The sequence below is a fragment of the Haliotis asinina genome, chromosome 10 (assembly GCF_037392515.1).
Source record: "Haliotis asinina isolate JCU_RB_2024 chromosome 10, JCU_Hal_asi_v2, whole genome shotgun sequence".
Taxonomy (NCBI): domain Eukaryota; kingdom Metazoa; phylum Mollusca; class Gastropoda; order Lepetellida; family Haliotidae; genus Haliotis; species Haliotis asinina.
The window spans coordinates 4164642-4187439 of NC_090289.1; the positions used below are offsets into that span (position 1 = coordinate 4164642).

The following is a 22798-nucleotide window of genomic DNA, read 5'->3' on the forward strand; positions in this document are numbered from 1 at the left end:
GAGAACTTCAGTCACTTTCTAATATTTCTTTCTCTTGAATCAATTCTCTACGCTGATGGATTGGTCAGTTGAGGTGATATTAAACCAAAGATTTATGCTACTTTTTGCAATATCCCAGCAACAGTTCAGTGGAGTGGCATGGGCATCAGAATGTATATCCTGGTGAGGAATGTTTGGTTTCATGACCCAACTCTTTCCCTCTGTAAGCTCAGAGAAACGTCAACCACATATCTAGATGATTACATACCTTGTCTGACCGGAGACAGCGCAGCACTAACATCTTCTGGAAAGATCCTAACTTCTCATCCCACTCTCCCGGGAACTTCACATGGTGGGGTTCCTACAAGAACAAGAAATTGTCACTGAGACATCTTGCCACAGAACAATAACAGCCAACTTGCTGTCAGTAGTACTTCAGTACAACTGAACATTGTCTACTGTGCAAGTTTGTACCCTCACAAATCACTACTTCACAATTTGGATGATTCATCACAAATATCATGATCCTCAAAGACTGATTATCATCACGTTCATCCTTGTTGGAAATGTATATCTAATTATCAATCCAGGTTTCCCTGCAGTGACACCATCATCCTTGTCATTTCAATCACTTCCAGCATCATGAGATTATTTTGTTCATTATGTTCATGCACAGACGGTGAGTATATTACTGTCATCTTACTAACAACATCAACATCAACTTGTCACAATACACTTACTGGGCTATCATAGACAAGCTTCCATGAATCCTTGTAGCTGACAAACTTCTGGCGGATTCCCTTGAAGCGTGCAAGTTCATCAAGACGACATATTTCATCCCAAGACTTGGCTGGCAGCCATGTGGTTGGGTTGCTGTGAGGGTTGTCCAGGCCGATGCCGCCAGTCAGCAGGAAGCGCCACTCATCATCATCTATCTCCTTCTTGTGCTTCAGGATGTTCACACACAGGATGAAGGAGAACAGAAGCTGAAATAGAAGAATAAGCCCTGGTCAGTGAATGAATGCAAGCTGAGTGCATGTTGTCTTGTCCTGCATTCAACAATATTCTACCTTTTATGCACAACCTTGGATAAGATATCTTTAGAATACTTTGACATAAGTGATACATAGCATCTGTCCCGAAATATAACACTCAAAGTGGTTAGAAGTTGAAATCCATATACATGCATCATTGTTACTGACATCTAAGTTTCATGATAAAGAAAAAAAGAATAAAACAAAGTTCAAGCAAAGTCAGTTTTGTAAATAAAGGACATACAAATTTTGAAAGTTCTAGACACTCAGTGCAGTAATGTAAGAGTTATAAGGCCGATCAGTGGCTGATAGCATTAATGACAATCCATAATGAGTACAATACCACACACTTGAACAGGTCTCACACTGTAATTAATTAATGACCAAAGGTCAACTGCAATGATCAGCATGTATATAGACTGCCCAGAAATCAACACCATGTGTTTTGAAGTAGCTAGAATGAAAAGACACAGTTCTTGACATGAATGATCTTAACCATTCCCTCATCAAGGCAGTCTACAGCAATGTCTTCCTACCTTATCCTTCTCAAACAGGGAACGACACACATTGCAGTACAGAGAGTATGTGAAGTGATCATGCAGGTTGTTCAGCCTGGTTGCAAGATCCTCAGATGTCTCTGCGTTCTCAATGGACATGGTGAAGAGGTTGATAAACCAGGTGAGAGAGTACTGGTACATTGGCTCGATGTTGGCTAGGTCAGCAATGGAGAAGAACAGGATGGTGCTGTGGATTGCAATTGGCGTGTAACCCATTCTGGCTGTGTCAATCTTCTTCTCTGTCTCCTCAGCTACGGCCTAGCATGTACATTTCAGATGAGTGATGTATATTTCAGTGATTCAGAATAAAATTAGAACATACAACATTTGATAGCCTGTACTTAAAACTGATTATACAAGCTTTACATAAACACTGGACTGATATTTCTTTAGTTGGGTTTAAAATTCCTCTATTATGTTTGAAAAAGAACTGATATCAATCATAAAAAGATATCTCAATTTAGACTGGCACTTGCAAAACTTTACAGCATTCACTGAATTCTTACGCCTATGATACATTGCATATCTATGGTATGTTCCAAGGAAAACAACATTCAGTTTATAGGCTATACCACTTAGAAACATGTTCTTTAATGATATTCTTGTATTGAACATATAAATACACTAAAGCAAAAATTAAAGATATTTAGCATTTTTATTGAAAAAGTTAAACAATTCAATTCCTAATATTATTTTTGATTATGACATGCTTGATAAGAAAATAGCACAACAGTATTAAACATGGCAGCATATGTAACATGAAAGAAATGACATTACACAATTTATTGCTTGGCTAACTACAAATTCTATTCTATATTGTGGTACACAATATACATAATATGTGTGTCTATATATATATATAAACAAAATGTTCATTGGAACAGTTATTCCTTAAAAACAGCCTTACACTTCAATTTCGATATTTAAACTGCATCCCTAAACATCTCAATCATGCAAAATGTGCCACTTCCCATGTGCAGGTTCCAGTATCCCAGTGACTCACGTCATCCCACACTGCATCATGCACTCTGATGACTACACGCATCACAAACCTCTTTTGTGCAGACTAAGCATTTTAGTAGGATGAAATATTCATGTATTTGCAAATAAACATCACAACACAAATCTTCCTGAACTGGAATAATTCATTCAAGAGGATTTGTGCTATAAACACATATACTCCTTCATCCTGCAGCAAACTAACTACTCCACGCTGTTTACCATATCCTTGTTTTACCTGGGATAAATATTGGGTTCATTCATTAGTTCAATAACTTATTAGACTTTCACATTTGTGATGTATTGTTTCATAAAAATTCAAAATGATTTGAAAATGAAAGTCTACCAATGATTGATGTAGACTTTTCAGTGTTATCTTACTGTCATTCAGAACACATCACGCTAAATCTGATGGGATAGAGAACTTTGACAATGGGTCATTTTCAGGATATTTAGCCATTTTCTGAATTCAGAATGGGACACTGCTTTTGTATCAATAAACTTCAGAATTTGAATGGGCCACTGTTTATTCTAATGTGCAAAGAGATGGTATGTATGTATTACTGAGGAGATATGTGTATCTTAATGCATCTAATAACTCAGCAACAGTCCAGGTATATCATGTAAGTAAGGTCTTAACACACCAACCATAAGAGACGAATCAAACATTACACTACTGAACAACAGGCCAAATATTTACAACTCCCTACAGAGATGAGAATGTATCATGGATACAAACTGACTTGGTTAGCAGTGTATAATACAGAGTTACCATGCTTTAATAGAGTTAAGGTGATGGGCATATACATACAATATACATAGACAGAGGGAAGAGAATGAAAACTAGGGGGCCATGTTCATAGCCCTGATGTTAAATCATTAACATTTGATACGATTCAAATAACACCAAAGAACACCTCAAGTATGTCAGTATCACCTCAAGTATGTCAGTATCACCCCCATGTTTAAATGGCATTGTAGGACTCACCTGCTTCTCCGAAATTTCATTGGCAAGTTTCTTGGATGAAGACAAGACCTTGATAGCAGTCTCATCCTCCAAGATGTTACCCTCGGAGCTGGACAACACCTCAAGGATCTTGTCTTCAATCTCTTGTAGCTGTCTGTAACACAAGCACACATCTTAGTGACACTGAGGGTAATTCACTGAAGAGATGTCTTGTCTTTGTGTTTATTTACACTTGCATTCTATATTCCGACTACAATGAGGGCTTTTGATTTCTATAAAGATAAATGTTTTTTTTCATATGATTGTTAAGGATGCATTTTGTACGGTGACAGCTTTTGTTTCATGAAGTAAGAAAGTACCTAAGGAGTAGATATATGTACAGGGGCCTTGACCATGTGATTAGTGATGTCAGTGTCTGTCTGAGGAGATGATTTGATCCAGAAAATAACAGAACACATATTTTGCAAATTTCAAAAGGAACAGATAAGTACATTTGACAGGCAAGCTAAAAAAATGAACACACTGTGAATTAAGAATTGTTCACATCCTCATTTCACAGGAAGATTTATGGGCTTTAAATGTGTGGGTCCCAAACAACCCAGTCCTCCATCTGAACCCACCTCTTGTTCTCTGCACTTTGAAGAATGAGTGCGTTCTTCTCCTCCTCCAGTTCAGGACGTTCCTTGGCCACCACAATCCCCAGCAGTTGATCAGACAAACCCTCCGGGGTGATCATGAAGTTCAGCAGCGTCACCTGGGAAGAAACACCACACAAAAAAGTGTTGGGAATGTTGGGAATAAAATCACACTTGTGCCACAACTTATATCTACAGAGCTCAGCAAAAGCATATCAATCACACTGATCATATTTCATCGTTTGAAACATCATTGCTCTGTTAGGGGGAAAAAAGTGTACCAAAACAATTACATAAAAATCACATCTACAGTGTGGTAGGACATCTCTCTCTGCATTTTGGTGACCCTCCATAGGAATGTTCTACTCAATCAAAATTGTATCTGAAGCCTCTCAAACAAAAAAAACTAGTGTTTCAGGTCAGTATTCCTTCACAAAGCCAGTGATTCCGAGACAACATAGTTGTAGTTGTGGTACCTTGACAGCCACCTCCGGGAGGTAGTGTGGGTTCCTCAGCTTGGTGGTCATGTAGAACTTAAAGTCCTGGGAGTACTCTATTGTACTGTCTCCCAGCTTGATGCACATGCTGCCTCCCTGCTTAAACGTCTGCTTCATCAGCAGAGGCTCCAGGATGGGGTCCAGCTCCTCACCCACATTCTCCAGCAGTACCTGTTCACACACACAAAAGTACTCTATGTCAGGAGAATGAAACAGAGAATTTGGGATTGCAGGGCAGGAGTACCCCATGTATGTAATATCAGACAATAACAACAGGATGGTGTGGACTCAAGCCAGGGCCCCGTTCCACAAAGGTCTCATAAGCCTCGGATCTCATAACTTTTCTCATACCAATTGTACCTCCTATACTGTAACATACACTTACAACAGTCATAGTGCTACAAGAGCTTTGTGAAATGGTTCCCTGGCACAGACAACCAATTTGAGTCTGAAACAACATAACTATAAAATGTTGGGAATGAGTGGTTCAATCAAAGATGTGTCAGAACAGTACATTTACAGAGCTCAGCTAAAGGATATCAATCATACTGATCATATTTTCATCGTATAAACATCACTGCTCTGTTTGAGGGGGAAAAAAGGCAACAAAACAATTACTTTAATATTGGATCTACAATCTGTTCAATCAGCATTGAGGCTTGTAGATTATTAGGTGTGAAAGAAGCATTCAGGCCACAATATCTGCATTCTCCATCTCAAACATGACAACCATGTTTCCTATCATAGAAGCATCTCCCCAACCTAAGTGTTCAATTACAAAACCAGCCTAATACAAGTCTGGACTAGACAACTGATCAAACCCTCTGGTTTGAAAATGAAGCTCAGAAAACATAAAAGTGATCAATATTTCTTGCTATGGCTGGAAAAACAGTTCAGGACTGGATCTGACAAATAATTTAAACCGAAGACAGATAAGAAATTAAAATCTGAGCCAGACAAACAATTCCAGTCAAAACCAGACAATCATATGGTTGATAACACGAGTATCCTTCACTATAATGAGGACGCAAAGTACAATCAGTCAGCTGGGGACATCATATGTAGCTACACGAATGATACCTTGGTCAGCAGCGAGAAGTACTGGTACTTCAATCATTCATGGATGATGTGTGAGAATGTTTCTTGACAGGAGTTTGGTTTGAGTTAGATAACCTTATTCAATGACTCTGACATAATAAACTTACAGGTGTTCCAAACTGAATGCAGTTCTCCAGGGTCCGGACAAAGTCTCCATCAGACAGTTTGATCATATGGAGATTGTTGGCTTTCTCCATGTTCTTCACCCACTTGTTGGCTTGACCTTGAGGGTCAATCATTAAAGGCCAACGACGGGCATTGCTGAAATAACATATCAGATTTCAGTCCAGGTCCAAATGTCAGTCTCAAATTCTTATGCTAAAAAATATTAGAAGACATTTTTACATGAACAAGTTTCAGTTGTTAGCTACCAAACTGTCAATAATTTTTTTTATATTGTACAACCCTTCAACCATATGCTCTGGAATTTAATATGCATCATAAATATCATAAGTAGCAATATCATCTTTGTAATCAACCACTGTATGGAATAAGTGCATGTTGGATTTAACCAGATCTGACATCAAGATACTATGAACTTACTCAAATGTACGGAACATGTAAGTTTTGACCAGACCATCGTACTGACTAGATGTACATTTAGACCATCCATAAGAAATCTAGCCTATTTTTGGCGGTCAGTCAGGCCTTATTTCATACAGTGAATCAACATTATCTCACTGACCTGATGATGATACCATTCTCCACGGAGAAGCTGTCTGTGGGCAGTCCAGCAATGTTCCAGGCCCGGATCTTCACAGGTTCTCCAAGTGTATGGATGAGAGAGAAATCATCAGAACATGGGATACCAATCTCCTTGACACGCTTCTGCCACTGGAGAGCCTGTTCCTGACGGAAAGCTGATGTGAAGGCACCAAGGTAGGCCACAATTCCAGAGGAAATGAGAACATCTCCAGTCAAGTTAATATACTTCTTGCCCAGTTCTCTGGCTGCAACGCTCCATCTGTAACATCAAAAGGAACTGTAACTCACGTACCTACAAGTATGAGGGACTTGCATCCATGGCTGATATCTGATCTGTGATCACACTGTCATCACTGCCCTCATGTTGTTTCCATATCAATTTTGATGTGATGTCATCAATACTGTCACATTCTTCTGATCCTCTTTCAATTTATACACTATTTTCCCCATTGGAAAACACTAGTGTTAGGGAGGAGCTATTTGCATGAAAATAGACCTGTTCCTTGAATTTGATATTATGCCACAATATAACCTACACTTTGTAAATAATAAGGTAATGAATTAAGAACCTGTTATGAATTATTGCATTTATCAGTTTTAGAAACCAACAAATACACTGACTACCAGTGAGAATGCTGAGAAATCACATCAAATGTATGTCTTGCATAATTGCTTTGATTCAATCATATCTAGATCAAAGATCTCAACCCATACTTAAATTTTCACCTAACATTCTGAATTCTTGTTTCTCAATATTTGCAACTGCCCAATGCCTCAAAGTCTCACAATCTCTACTACTACTACAGTTTTAACTGTCTCACAAACACCCACCTCTCTCGCTCGCCACCCAAACCACCGATCAGCTGTTCAGCTCTCTCCAACTTCTTCCGACAGAGGTCAACTTGGTTCTCCAGATCAGCCTTCTTCTGTTTGTTCTGAGCCAGCTTCTCCTCCAGCTTGAAGAGCTTGTCTTGAACTTCCTTCAGCGATGCTCTCTTCTTCTCCAAGGATGCCATGGCAACAGCAAGTTCACCCTCTGCTTTTTTCAAGGCCTCCTTCTTTGGAGCCACTACCTTGGCAACTCTGTGGACAGGAATACACTTTGTCAAGAAACACTGTACAACAATGATAATAAGATCACAAAAAAATAAAAGCATTTCTATGGATGTCTTTTTCCAATATGACAATGTAAGATCACAAAAAAATAAAAGCATTTCTATGGATTTCTTTTTCCAATATGACAATGTACGATCACAAAAAAATAAAAGCATTTCTATGGATTTCTTTTTCCAATATGACAATGTACTTTTTCACTAATCCAAATAAATGGACATTCAAGTGAGGAGCTGGTCAAGTACTGACCTGTCATAGGTATCCATGGCACGAACCCACTTGCACAACCCCTCACAAGCAGTGGAGGCAGTTTTGATCTTTTCAGGATCAAAGTCAGGGTTGGAGATGTACTTTGATCTGATTGTCTTCATGTATGCCACTGGAATGTTGTCCTGTAAGAGAGGTAAGCATCACAACCATACGCAAATAGTGTGTTCTTGGGTATTCAAAAAAGTTTAAGATTTTGCCATATGTAGCAAGGCAATGGTAGAAAACAAGAAGGTTGGTTGCTTTGTTTTGCTTTACGTCACACCAAGCCATATACCAGCCATACCAGCTACATGGTGGAAGTCTGTAAATAATCATATTTTTATCAGACAATCCAGTGATCAACAACATGAGCAGTGATCTACACAACTGGGATAAGACAACATGTGTCAACCAAGTCAGTAAGCCTGGCCATCAAATCATGATTAGTTGTCACCTACAACAAGCATACGTTGTTGAAGACCAATCTAACAGAGATCTTCATGGACCGTGAAGGTCCTGGAGTAGAATAGGCCTTCAGCAACCCATGCTTGCTATAAAAGGCGACTGACGGGATCGGGTGTTAAGACTCACTGACACATGTCATCGGTTCCCATCGGTTATTTACAGACCGCCACCATATAGCTGGAATATTGCAGTGTAGTGTAGTGTAAAACTCACTCACTCACTCACTCACTCACTCACTCACTCACTCACTCACGGCTGTAGAAGCTTAGGACTAAACCCACTTTGTCGTAGTTATGTAGAGACTCCAGGAACTTCATGTCGCCCAGGATTTTCTTGGATGGCCCCCAGTAGTCCTCAATCTTCTTACCAGTCCCTGCAGGGTCTGGGATCCTGTCTGGTTTGACACCCTTCAGGACACAAATGGTCTCCATGACCAGACGGACACCATAGGGTGGACTCTTCATACTTTTGACAACTGTGATGTCCTGTAATTGACAGTAACCTTTGAGGAAGTTTGTTAAGAATCATATTGATTAAACAGAGAATATTTCTCAAATGTTAATAGCAACAACATTTTTTTGTTTATTATATAAATTGGAAACACTGACTGTATCAATAAGAGGAGTGTTTGCATTTATAGGTCAAAAGTGCCTCCAGTCAAACATAGTATTACAGCTGAAAGCACTTCCAGTTTGATAACCAAGTTTTAATCCCACCATGAGTAACATCACCTCTGATTTAGAAACCTGCAGTGCAACTTTCTTCTGTTATGTTGTTATAATTACGTTCTTGACAAAGTTAAGAGCACTCCCAGTTATGGTGGGAACATATTTTCAAAGCAAAAACTACTTTGAGGGTAAAAACAGCCTTCTCTGTTAGTGAAAACTAATACCATAGTCATTGCAGTTTTGAGACAGAATATCCCAAACATAACCATATGAACATGAATGGGGACAAATACATCCAGTTTTAAGACATTTACCCACAGTTTCAGTGAATCATACTTGACTTTTTGTACCAGAAAACGTGTGTTTGCTCCTACAAACATTTCATTTAAATTCAAAGAACCATGCTACAACAGACCATTCCACAGACCTTGACCTTCAATAAAAATCCTCCAAAAACCTCTCTAATCAGTGTGCTACATTTAGGGCAAATTGTTCGATTTCATCTCAGCATGATATTTTATCTTACATGTACCTCACACAAAATATGTCTGATCGCTCTATTTTCATTGTACCCTACTTACAAGTGAGGTACATTGCAATGTATCCCCGCTGCCAATAGGAACTCATTTGGTACCTCACAGTAGTACATCTTTATCTTGAATAACACTGACTCAAGCATAATGCACAGAAATTACTGAATGCAAATCGATGGAGGGGAGATAACTTGTGTCATCTGCTAAATGCAGCAATGGCTAGATTTTAATCGCATTCCAATAAATAAATTTTGACAGAACGTTCAAATGTAGTCCCTGTGAACATTAAGAAGGGGAATTACACTGTGGTGATATTACTAAGACAATACCTGCAGAAAAAGCAGCAAGATGCAGAATTCGAATCATTTGATTGACACAGATTGGCTTCAAACAGTTTTAAATTAACAATTAGGTGTTCGGTAAGATAAACATGCTGTTCACTGGTCCCTCATTGCCCATGGGTTGATGTACCCTTAAAGTTTGTTTATGTTCCCTGAGCCCGAACGGCAAGGGGAACATACACAAACATCAAGGGTACATCAACCCATGGTCTCCTCGTGACCAGTGAACAACTTAAAATATTCCTGCGATGTTTCCAAGCATTACATTGTTTTCAAAACACATTGCAGTAGTGTTAGAGGAGAGAAGAAATATCAGACAAAGCCTCAAAGCAACCTCATTTACATGAGTCTTCTAATAAAACTTTCAAAACAAAAACTACCAACAAAAGCAATATGACAAAAGCTAATTTCAGTGTGGAGGTTACAAGACACCTACTTGTGGTGTGAGAGTGTCCAGGGCAGCAAGAGCAGCATTTAAAGCCGGGATAGCCTCGGCCAGTTCATGGTCACATTCATCCTTGATTGACTGGGCAGCCTTGGCCTGCTCGTTGGCTACTGCTTCATCTGCTTTTACAACCTAGAATGGACATGCATATCATAATACAACAGCCAAACCTTGTCGATCTCAATAGTTCTCTTTTCATGAATTACCACCAATAAGGACTAACCATTAAGCTGACCCCTCACTTCCCTGACCCTCAACTACCCTGTCCTCTCACTTCCCTGACTACAAAGCACTGACTACCCGATCTCTTCACTACCATGCCCCTCTACCACCCCGTCCCTCCACTACCCTGACCCTCTACCACCCCATCCCACCACTTCCCTGACTACAAAGCATTGACTACCCAGTCCCTCCACTACCCTGCACCTCTACCACCCTTATCCCCTCCACTACCCTGACTACCCCGACTACTGACCATGGATTTCCATGATTATTCACTTCTTACACAAACTGTTACTTCTTCTTTCTTCCCCAATATTAGCCCTTTTGGTTTCAGTGATAACAGATTATGACTTCTGATCTCACTGACAGTACAAAATGAAAGAATGTTCTTGTTCAGTGACATAACTCCAGGAATTTTCCAACTGAATACATCACAACAAGTACATTTACAACAGATATGGATACAGAACTGCCTAAAATAACTAAAGAGATACTGATCCCACAACTTCACCCTTTCAATTATATCTCAGACAATAAACAAACATCTGAAAGCACAAACCCTACCTACCTTTTCTACTTTTGCCACTTCAACAGAGTCTCTCTCAATGATGACCATTATCTCAGATACATCTTTGGTGGCCTCTATGAGCTGTGGCTGCAGATCGGTCAGCTCCTTCTGCATGATCGCAACCTGGGACGAGGCCGAGTCCAGCTTCTCCAGACCCTTCTCATACCGATTCTTGGCGGTCATCACCTCCCTGGAAACATAAACACATATCTATCAAATTTATAAAGGCAAGATATTATTGTCTACTTTAAATTTTCAGCATAAGCATGACAGCAAGTCCTCCTAAAGACCATCATGAGAGGCTTAAGCATAAGAACTCCTGTTATGAATCTTGGTAGCTGAGAGTGGGGTTTGATCACTCATTCTCATCTGAGGGTTTTTAGTGGCTGTTTGGTTGGTTTACCAGTTTGTTGCTAACCCCTGAGGCTGAGTTGGATGAAAACATATTTTAATATAATTTGGTTTAGTCCAATATCTGTTTCTATCAGTCCATATGGTGGGGAAAATCCTGCCCAAATACACTAAAATGCCTCTTGGAAATATTTTGAAAATTTAAATGCACTGTTTTGAGTCAGAGAAGGCTTTCTGACCAATTTGTTTACTTGATAAGGGACAGACAGAAAATTGTTCAATAGGCTGGATCAAATATTGTTCAAAAGGTCTACTGATGCTTTTTCTGTTTCTTAGCTTCTTAGTAACTTAGTTTCTCTAATTTATCAAAACTATCAAACATGCCAAAAAAACATTCCAAATATATAAAGAACCAAATGTTAAAGAACACAGAAGAAATGTTCTCCATACCCTCGCTTCTTCTCCAGTAAGTTCTTGAAGGTGTTGATGAGTTCAAGGTAAGACGTGGGTGTGACATAGTTGTGTCTCTCCAGCTCCAGGAGGAATCTCTCAGACAGGTCTCTGGTTGATGTGTGGAACTGTTTGCACATGTTGATGCAGCCCACTCGCTCATCCTCCACAATCTCGATCTCCTCCAGGAAGCGGGTTGCTACGGCCTGCAGAGCATCCTCAGGCCAGGACTGTGGAGACACAGAGTGTGTGTCTTAAAGGATTGATCGGTAATCCATCCCACAGGGTCATGATGGCATGCAGTTTAGCCAATTAAATAAGTCTCACCATTCAATTCCAACTATCAATTCTATCAAATTCCCCACAATATTTCTTGGCATTAGTGTGTTTGACTTAATTTTTAAAGCCTCTTTCAAAGCAATCCTTCTGGCTACTGTACCTATTTCAGAACATATAACAAAACAAATCCCCCAAAAGGCATGTTTATCCAAGATTTACTGACCCCTGGTAATTTGTGAAATTAAACAAATAGTAGATAAATGAACCATTGTTTCTGAAAAATGTGCTATGTAGATCACCAAGAATGGTTATTCAGAAAAGATGTTTCCTGAGAAATAGGACATGGTTTAACACTGTCAAAACACTTCCAACTGGTCATCAGTCTCACCTGGAACCAGTCGATGGTGCAGCAGTTGACGAGAGAAGGGAATTTTCGGAGGCGGTTTCGGAAGGCGTCGCCAATGGGGCTCATGGCTAGGACTACATGAAGCTGGTCTCGGACTCTCTGGATGAAGAAGTTGAACAAGGCTACTGGAGACCCATCTGTCTGCTTAGCCTTATCCCTCTGCCTGTGAATACATACATGCAACCAGAGTGAGTAGATGGCATTAAATAGGTCTGAGAGTCTGTGGATCAGTCTGTTGTAAGTGTGTGAAGTGTCAACTAAGTTGCCGAGCCAGAATATCTTATATCACAATCACTGGCTGCTGGGGATGAGGATCAAGAAGGAAATCCCAAGCCATATATTCACACGGCAGTAAACTATATTCCAGCCATATCAGACAAGCCTTTAAAACATCAAGTCTTGACAAGACAATCAGTATCAGTGATCATAATAGACACAAAGTCATCTGTCACCCAAATCTATATCATTAGACCTTACAAGGATCAGCATCTTGGGTTCTAATTTTCTTCTGACTTCCAACAGAGTTAAAACAGAATGTAAATTTTTGGATGCCACCAGCCACAAGACACTGTCAAGTGGACAATGATGTTATGTGAAGCTGTGAAATGTTCAACGACCTCACCTATCGATCTGCCGCATTTTCTCACAGATCTCTTGTTTCTCGTCTATAGGGTAAAGATTGGGGACTTCACCTGCATTCAGTAAGTTGTTGATGTCCTCAAGGAAGGATTCTTGTTTGATCTGGAACATTTACAAAATGGAAGATGCATTAAGAGTGACCTGTACTTGGAAAAAAAAATTTTGCTCGACTCAGCTTCTGACCAGCCACAGCTGCAGACGTGTCAAGAAGCTGTATACACTGAGTTCACACTGTAGCTCACCTGTGTGTCTGAGAACAGGAAGACAGCATGGTTATCAGTTTCAGTTGCTTTTCTCAGGATCCGCTTCAGATCTTCTCTCCACTCAGTAGATGTGTAACTCTTTGTGATCTCAACCTGCACATGGACAAATCAGGAGTTACACACAATATCAATCAGAAGTAACAAACCTACTTGAGCTGTCACAGAATGTATTCAGTGAAAATCCTTTACAGCATATTTCATGGACCATTTCAGTTGCTATTCTTAAAACTTGGTTCAATTGTTGTTTTCAAAACAAGGTCAATTACAACCTAACTGTGCTTGTATCAACCAACATGGTAAGATGTACTAAGATGGAATCCTTTCTGAAAGGTTTATGTTAATGTCAAATATATTAAGACACAAAAAAGTCCTTTTAACTTTACATTGTCCTCAAAATATTTTATATTTTCATCTGGAAATTTTATAGAAAGTCTGAAACAAAACCATGAGCATGATGATAATTCAGCATGCAGTCAATCCCAGACAGTGAACAATATCCCACAGCATGCAAACAACAACATTGTCTTACCATTTGCATAAAAATACAGCTTTGATAATTCACATAACAATTACCCACGATTCAAAGAATCTGCATGCATCATAGTTCGTACAAACATTCATCAATATACTCATACAACATTATTCTCTCAAGATCCTGAAAACTCAGAAAGAGGTATTAATTGAAAATATTTCTGATAATTCTGTGACTTCATGCTGGGATGCACATCCGTGTAATATGCATGCACAATGTTGAAATGTCTCATTTGACATGCGTAAGGCATGTGTAATGTATCACTCATACACATTGTGAAATACATCTAAATGAATGTCAGGAACAATATCGATCATTTTGATCAGATCCATCATGGGAAATGATGCAATGCTGTGATGTGACTGTTTCATGTGAGTCATTGATCCTGCATCAATCAGCTGAAGGCCAAATTACGATATTTTAAATGTTTCTGATAACAGCGTCAACTTAAAACACATGCCGTATGGATTTCAAATTTTCAACATTAGATAAAGGCATACTGGCTTAGACTATCTTGTATAATTTCAAACAATGACATAATTTCTTACATATTTTTTATCCATCACAGATACTCATCATTAAAGGGGCACTGATGCGGAGCGAATAATGTTTCTCACCAACGGTCTAATTACGAAATCAAACCGCAAATTGGTCAGCGCCCGCTCCTTCGACCGTGACGGACAAAGGAACTGGGCTCCTGTCCATATTAGCAGAATTTCTTCACCTAAACAGTCGGGAGGCCGGATGCCCATTATATGCCATTTCTTTAAAAATATCTATGGTATTCCTTGTCTGATCGTAACCAAATATCCCAGCAGTGTAGTTCTTTTCGGATGCTTGGATGGTATAGTTACTGATCCAATTTGATCCTATTTCAGTGTTTTTAACCTGATATTTAATCATGTTACATGAAAATATGATGTCTACAGGCACGTAGCCATTTGTTTCAGTACGGAAGATTGCAAGGCTTTATATTTAGGTAATTCTGAGTGTTGGTTCAGCTGTGATAGCAAATATCTTACGAAACTTTTGGTAGCTATGGTAGCTACAATGGTTTATTATTTATGATAATAAAAACACACAGTTGATTTATTTGAATTCGTAAACAAAAAACGATGATTTTGCCTATGGTAGAGATATCTGAAAATTTTCTTACGTAAAAAACCCTTATTTCACCTATTTACCCAAGTACACAGCAAATGCCCGTGTGTATTCCTTATGTAACGAAATTCGTTGGTATCCTCAAAACAGTTTCGGCCCAATAGTGTTTTCAGGCTGCATGCGACACAGAGATTACATCTTCCTTGCTGTAACTCGCGTTTGATGGTGTAAACCTACACGTGTTATTTGTCATCATTCTCTTGATGGTCAATTCATGAATTTATAACAGGTATAATTAGTAGTAACACCACTTCGGTTACTCAACAAAGGTTCCCATTTGGCATTTCTCCTGTCTGGAGTAAATACTCAACATTATAAATTAAGGTCTGTAATGGCAAATGTATTGTATGTTATGTAATATGTGCATGTAAGTGATGCAAGAGGGTTTATCAACTAAGTTACAAAAACAAACATCGATCAAAGGATTAACCGATAACTCACTGATTGATTAATTACTTTTATCTTCTAGCGGATTTGTCAAAAGGCAGTGTGTGTAGATGACTACACCCTGTCGTAAAGTGTAAGTGCAAAAACAACATCCTCCCTTCAAAGAATTAACCACCCTTACGTTGATTGATTGATTGCTCATTATTGGTTAACTAAATTACTTAGAATAGTGGACATCATACAATTAGTTGCCAGGTGTGCTATCTTGGGAGACCAATCAGAGGTTTATCTGTTTTTCACCAACGAAAGACGTGAAACGATGTGTTACTTTTTCGCAAATGAGACAGTTGTAAGACACGCGACACAGAACAGGATTACTTACCAGCTGCAGATGAATGGAATACGATTTCTTTCACGTGGATATTGATGGATACATTCCTGAACAAGGTAGTAGCCTGACATCGTTGCTATAAAATTAGTCTGTTTTACATTCATTTTTTTGCATTTTGTTTTAATTTATTTGTTGTAGCATCCAGCAGAATCTGTATGACAGAAAAAACACACTAGATCGCGTAAGCGTGTGAAATAGGATCCACATTGGCATTCTATACAATCAGGGAGCCTATATAGAGAGTATCCCTGATCCCTGTTATAGAGTATCCCTGATACAATGTATAAATGTTGTTGTTATGTTAGAAATTTACTATGAGTATAAGCAGATCGTGTGTTCTTTTATTATTTTTCAGAATCATACTAGTATGACAATAAACTAACTACGGTTATGAGACAAAATATAGAGACGTTTTCCGTCCTAATAGTTTTTTACCATTTCTGCCACGGGCAGATGATTAACCTTCAAAGTGTTTCATTTGTTTTCATAATACATTTGGAATGAAGTAAAAATGACTTCACCTCAGTTGATCTGTCTATGATTAAACTATCAATTGCGCTTACGGACTGCGCAGCAGAGGTCACGAACCAGTCACGAATTCTGGGATATCATCCGGGTACTCACGGGAGAAAAACAATAACAAAAGTTTACACCAGTCCACGGAAATTGCTCCGCATCAGTGCCCCTTTAACTAAGAAAAGATCAATATGATATGGATACTTTGTGACAAAACCCCACTGCATATACACTAGGTACAATATCTGAATATCATGTAGCTTACTGAGGTGAAATATGTACAAAACAATTATACTAATTTGAAGAAGTAATTAACCGTTACAGCATCACATGTAATATGTCCTCCATTCAGAAGAGGTCTGACATATAGCTTAAGAAGGAGTCAATGTAAACATTAGGAACAACTGTTGAAGACACAAAGTAAGTACATAAAATGTCAAGACAAATATCTTACCAGGAATGGAAATATTTCTAAACTTCTCTAATACTAACAAAAGTAATTTCAGTGTCTCAGTTTTATTTCTAACAAACTTGAGCTAAATTTATTTTTTCAGCTACTACAAATGACTCAAGACAGATCTAATTAAAATCAAGGTGACATTCCAAATGGTGATTGTGCAACTCTCATTCATTTACATCTTAAAAGCAGAACACTTAAGTCTTGACAACAAAAGCTACAGATTTCATTTGATACAGAATCAATAATTTAAAAAAAAATACAATGAAAAAAATCAAACAAAAAATCCCCATTAAAATGATAAATGAGAAGGGAATATATTTGTGTATCAAACTCTCCTGATGCTCGGATTTCCCTGACAGTGACAGAACAACAGCAAAAGCTGTAGCACTTTCAAAGGTTTGGAAACAGACATGCACAACTTTACTTCAGCTCACAGCAGATGACAGACAAATCTGTGTGACACTGTTACAGACAAGCACTGTCTGTGCCACAACATACAGACATGTGACTGATGTCCACACTGTCTGTGAAACAATACCAACGTCAGAAATATGTATCAACCGTCTGTGTCTTAGGGTCAGAGATGATTACATGCTACTGATAAATAAATTCATTGGTAGGAACTGAAGTTTAAGTTTCACTGTGTTTCTTTCTGAAGTACTCAGAGAAGTTATAAGGTTACCTATATTTTCATTAGATCATCAGTCTTCTGTCATCCTCATTACAGATTTGCTGGTCTTGTAAAAAAATTGACTGTCAGATAAGTTCTCTAAAGTGTTTCCACACCCCATGATTAACTTGTTTGGTGTTAATACCAAACTGGGGCCATTTTTCATATTTCTAAGGGTGAAAATTGTTGCAAAAGCAATCCATAGGCATATTTGCCTCAAATCAGTCAAAACAGGAACAGGTTGTCAAAGAAAATTAAATATATACAGTTTAAAAGATAAGTCCTGCTTATCGTAGTGATACTGCAGTAAGATTTCCTTGTAACGTATCCATAGTGCTTCAGAGTGTGCCTAGAAGATATGAGATTATATTTATTTCTTTCCCTGAAATACACGAATAAAAATCAAGAAAATTCAAAATTTAGATGGGTATCTACTTCTGTATTTCAACTTTACAAGAATACCATTAACCTCACGGGGTTTTTTTTTAGCAAGAAACATTGATTTAATGTAATCATTTCTGACCCATGGTGTGAATGTGAAAAGTACAATATTCCAGTCACGTGACCTATGACCTCTGGTGACCTGTGTCACATGACCCACCTTGCTCCCGGGTGCCTTTGTCTGTTGTACAGGAACCATGTCAAGCTCGAAGGAATATAAACTCAATCTACGGTATCTTGCTGACATCAGCGCAAATGCATGACCAAAGACAATGAAATACCACACTCTCTCCATCAGTACACTTTTCCAGACATGAAACAAAGGGTTTCTTCATTTTTGAAATCATCAAATCAAGTCATGACCTTGATGATCATATGCATACTGTTTAGAAGAATAGAAAAGAAATTGTATGATGTGAAGTGTTTCTGAGAGAGAGTGTGGTTATATATGTTCCCATTAGAAGTACATGTTCAAGGAACTATTAATACTCCTGTTTCACAAAACTGTAAGGATGCCAAAACAGAAATGAAAATCTTACTCAACATAACTGACAATGTGTTGGGTACAGCCATAACAGTGGTCACCGTGGTTATAGTTTTCAGGAACCTTGTGCCAAGAATTTTACAGATTCCTGAGGAATAATTCCTGTTTATGACACAGAGGATAGTAACATTAATGTTTGACAACACTGTCATGTTTGTTTCTTATTTTGGCTTGCTACTAAAGTCACTTCTACATGGGAACATGGATGATTATGTCAGGACATTACAGAAGTAGAATGTCAAGGCTTGTAGAAATGTCCTAGTTTGTAGAACTATCCTAGCTTTTAGATCTATACTGGCTTGTAGGACTGTCCTCAAGCTTGTAGAACTGCCCTGGCTTGTATCAGGCTTCCAACAAAGCTTTATGCTTCTTGAACATGCACAATTCATGTTATCAGGTACTAATAAATTTAGCAAATATAGTATACAGTCTGTTGGGTGTGGTTAAAAGAGAACAGGTTTGGACTGGGAGCCTGGCTTGCTCCCAGAGGGGATTGGGTTGGGTGTGGTTTATTTAGGTATGTAATGTCACAAGGTTTGGGGTTATCAGGGATGAGTGTGGAAATGGGAGGTGGATGCAGGTATAGAGCTGGGTGTTTGGGGTAAAGGCCGGATGGGTGTGGATGTTAAGTTCGGGGTTAGAGTATGGGGGTTAGGTATGGGGATAGTGGGATGGTTGTGCTGGGATTTGAGAAGGGGTTGTGTGTAGGGATAGTGAGATGGTTGTGATCAGTTGTGGGTATGAGTTGGCGATTCCAGAGACAAACAGAATACAGTATCAGGGAGATTCAGGAAACGTCTTACTACTTCACACAGAAAGTCCTCAAAGACATACCGGTGCATAATTTGTTGGGGAACATATTTCACAATCAAAGACAAAACTTCATACTTCAAGCAACTGAGTGAGACAGTTTTCTTTAACGCTGCACACAGCAATATTCCAGCAATATGGCAGCATTCAAGAAACTGATGCAAACTACTTCAACATTTTTCTTCAAATCTGTTGTCAATATTAACATGACAAAAACTATTTACAAGAAGTGTGAAAATGTGTTAAAGAGATTCTGCTTCTATAGAAAAATGACAGTCTACCCAAAGCCAAATGACATTCAACTTCTGGTGATAATGGAATACAGTACATGTTTTACTTGAACAGGTAATCCACATCTTTACACAATTAAAGTATAAAACTATTATGAACAACTATGTTCATTTGGATTTGAATTTGGTCTTTGGTATAATGAAATAAAAGTAGAACTTGTAAGTATTCCTCACAAAATAATGTCACAATTTCAACATGTATGATTTAATGAAAATGCATTATGATTTATAAGTTTCAAATGAAGCAATCGCAACACTTACATGACCAATATAAAACACTCGCAAGCGCATTAGCTTCGTAAAGTTTGCAATGAGGTAAATTACTGAAAATGTTAGGATCACATCTCTCATAGAGATATTTAAGTAGAGTTAAATTCAGTTAAAAAATCTCAATGATCAAATAATAATCACTCCAGAAACCCAAAACTAATTAGGTGATGAACAATAAATTTCACTGTGAAATTTGAAAAAATATAATTGGATTTTGTGTTTAATGCATAAATGAAGCTTTTGTATGTGGCTAAGTGCAATCAAATCATTTACTCAATTTTCTGTCAAAAACAAAATTGCATTACATTTTGTACATTTATCCTTTCACTCTAAAATTATAAATCATAGCAAAATTACCATAATAAACCTCCAAGAGTGAAGGTTTGATCTATCATGCACGTTACATTCTTACAAAGAACTATTTTGGTACCAAGAGTCATTCCATAAAAGTAAAAGATTTCTTTCAATACCAAACCAAATCTTTTCATAACAGGTTTCAGGAGCGCGCACAACCAGAAAAACTGTGCCAAGAGCAGATAACTCTGATGCATTGTGGTGTAAGAGCGAAAATCTACCTGCGCAGCCAAAATACCTACCTGAGATGTGCAAAACAATAAAGTTGATAGCATGTTACAAAATAATAAGAGCAAACAGCCATAAACAAAGGACTGCAGCGACAACAAGCTTGGTCTAAAGTACCATCATTTATCAATCAATGCACATACTGGTAATGGAATGGATGTCAGTATTCTATGTTGTTACTGAGGGATGAAAATGATGGTTATAAGGCAGAGTGACACAAATCACACTTTCATGACCAGTAACCAGCTGATTTTGTTGAGACTACCAATACTACACACAGTCTACTGTACACCCAATACATATAGGCCTATTAATGACGTCTAGTATGCATGCATATATCAGTCCATGAAGGATTTCATGGAGAAATTCATATGTTTCCACCCAATACCCTGCTGACAAGCATCCCACTAGTAGGTGTTTAGCACTCAAAGAAAGAAATGTATTTTTCTGTGGTGTGTAATTCAGGCAGTAATACAGTAATAACTATAGATTAACACAGAATTAGTACACTTTAACTGAATCTAACTCTCTCAATCTTATGGAAAACATTGAAAAATACATCCAAAATAGGAACTTTTTTCTTGCTTCTACAACTTTTCCAACATACTCTCACATAACACATTACCTCTACTGTTGGAAGAATTCTGCCTTAGTAATTTCAGTTATGATTTAATTCAGAGTACTGGGATTGAACATACATATTAAATAAATCTATATTTCTTCTGCAAAGAAACATACATCTTCAAACACGTCAGCAGAGACGTCCTGGGATCATGAAATAGTGAAATCTTTCATGGACTGACATATAAACATTCCAATATATACATAATATACACCTAAATATATAGCATCTCTAGGCATGGCTCTGTGATGTGGTATACAATCATCCCCTCTATATGATATTTGTTGACAAGGAAATAGTCAAACTTCATTGAGAATTATCTCCCTTTGTGTAGAACAATATGAAAGCACCACATGTCAGAGTTTGGTTTGCGGTCTTCAAATAATTGACTATTTTCTTTAAAAAAAAGTTTCACGAAAATTACAATTGGACATCTAAAATGTCACAAGGAAATATTAGATATTGTCAATACATCAAGGGGAGATAATGTCAGCAACACCAAGTGTTCCTCACTTTCCAGAAGTAAACAGTTACTTGCCTGGTGTAAATCGTAGTCAGCCATGTGAGCTGCAAGCCTTGTAAGGGACTGGCGACCTGAACCACCCACACCTACCAACAGGGCGTGGCTTCTGGGTTGCTTGATTACACGAGCAATACGGGATACATGCTCGATGGCAAATCTGAAAATATGTTGAAAACATAACTAGCTCAACAAAAAGTTTCATTGAGACAACTTATACTGATGTTCATCTGCTGCTGTAAACATCAGTGGATAAGACTGAGTTCAACTTTGTGGGCGTCAGTGCCATTGTGTGTTTTACTTGTCAGGCATTAACAGGTTCAAATTTCTGGCTCTAAGCATACTGTGCATCTATTCTGCAGGAACAGTATAACATTAGATGGGGCCAAATACAGAATAATTGTTTTATATCATATCTGGCTTGTGTACAGATTTTCATATTATCAAACACAGCTAACATTTTCACTTCAGTGTAAATTCCAATTATATATGAACATGGTAAAAATATTCATATTTACTAAAATGTTGAGGAAACAAGGAAACATACCTGAACAGAACAAGATTCATAGGCTTTTTACTGAGATTGTTAAACTCGTCCAGATAACCTTCAACCACATGACGCAGCTGCTCCAAGTCTCGCACCTCTACATAATCCTTCTTGTCCGATTTAGGATCAGCAAAGTCACAATAAATTAAACTACGGATGTCATCTTCAGTAACCTTGCCATCACTGTCTGAATCAAGATGAATGAATAGCTGGTCAAAGTCTTCACGCATTTTTTGTTTGATGACTTCCCGAGAGTAGTTAAAGAGCCAGTCACGATCACCATCATCAACAAGACGATCATAGTAGACTCTGTACAACTGCAATACAAGCATTTGAGTGGATCAGAACAAGGAAAAAGGAAAACATGTATTTAAAGAAGCCTTTTCATGTTTCCTTGAACAAAATATACATTGTTTGAATTTTTCAGTTTTATGGGGTGTAAGTAAGATATGAAACAAAACACTAAGGCCATGCCTTACAATACAATGTGAACATTTGTCTGATTGTAGCCCCATACCTTTTTTTCCATGGCTTATGAGGGTGCTAAAATTATTCCATGAAACAGAAGGCAGAAGGCCGGGAAGCCTGAATT

At 38.1% G+C, this 22798-nt stretch overlaps 1 protein-coding gene across 1 annotated transcript in view; it reads right to left on the bottom strand.

The window, feature by feature from the left end:
* Window positions 1-22798, bottom strand: part of LOC137298143 (dynein axonemal heavy chain 7-like) — a 77856-nt gene that overhangs the window by 14998 nt on the left and 40060 nt on the right. The window contains exons 42-60 of the mRNA XM_067830253.1: window positions 22207-22523; window positions 21678-21819; window positions 13443-13556; window positions 13184-13302; window positions 12544-12724; window positions 11877-12106; window positions 11076-11265; window positions 10277-10417; window positions 8580-8783; window positions 7834-7976; window positions 7303-7554; window positions 6452-6730; window positions 5874-6027; window positions 4648-4839; window positions 4157-4290; window positions 3558-3690; window positions 1550-1828; window positions 720-965; window positions 248-340 (exon numbers count right to left, since the gene is read on the bottom strand). Of these exons, the coding sequence (XP_067686354.1) occupies window positions 248-340; window positions 720-965; window positions 1550-1828; window positions 3558-3690; window positions 4157-4290; window positions 4648-4839; window positions 5874-6027; window positions 6452-6730; window positions 7303-7554; window positions 7834-7976; window positions 8580-8783; window positions 10277-10417; window positions 11076-11265; window positions 11877-12106; window positions 12544-12724; window positions 13184-13302; window positions 13443-13556; window positions 21678-21819; window positions 22207-22523 (3543 nt within the window). The remainder of the gene's footprint in view (window positions 1-247; window positions 341-719; window positions 966-1549; window positions 1829-3557; window positions 3691-4156; window positions 4291-4647; window positions 4840-5873; window positions 6028-6451; window positions 6731-7302; window positions 7555-7833; window positions 7977-8579; window positions 8784-10276; window positions 10418-11075; window positions 11266-11876; window positions 12107-12543; window positions 12725-13183; window positions 13303-13442; window positions 13557-21677; window positions 21820-22206; window positions 22524-22798) is intronic.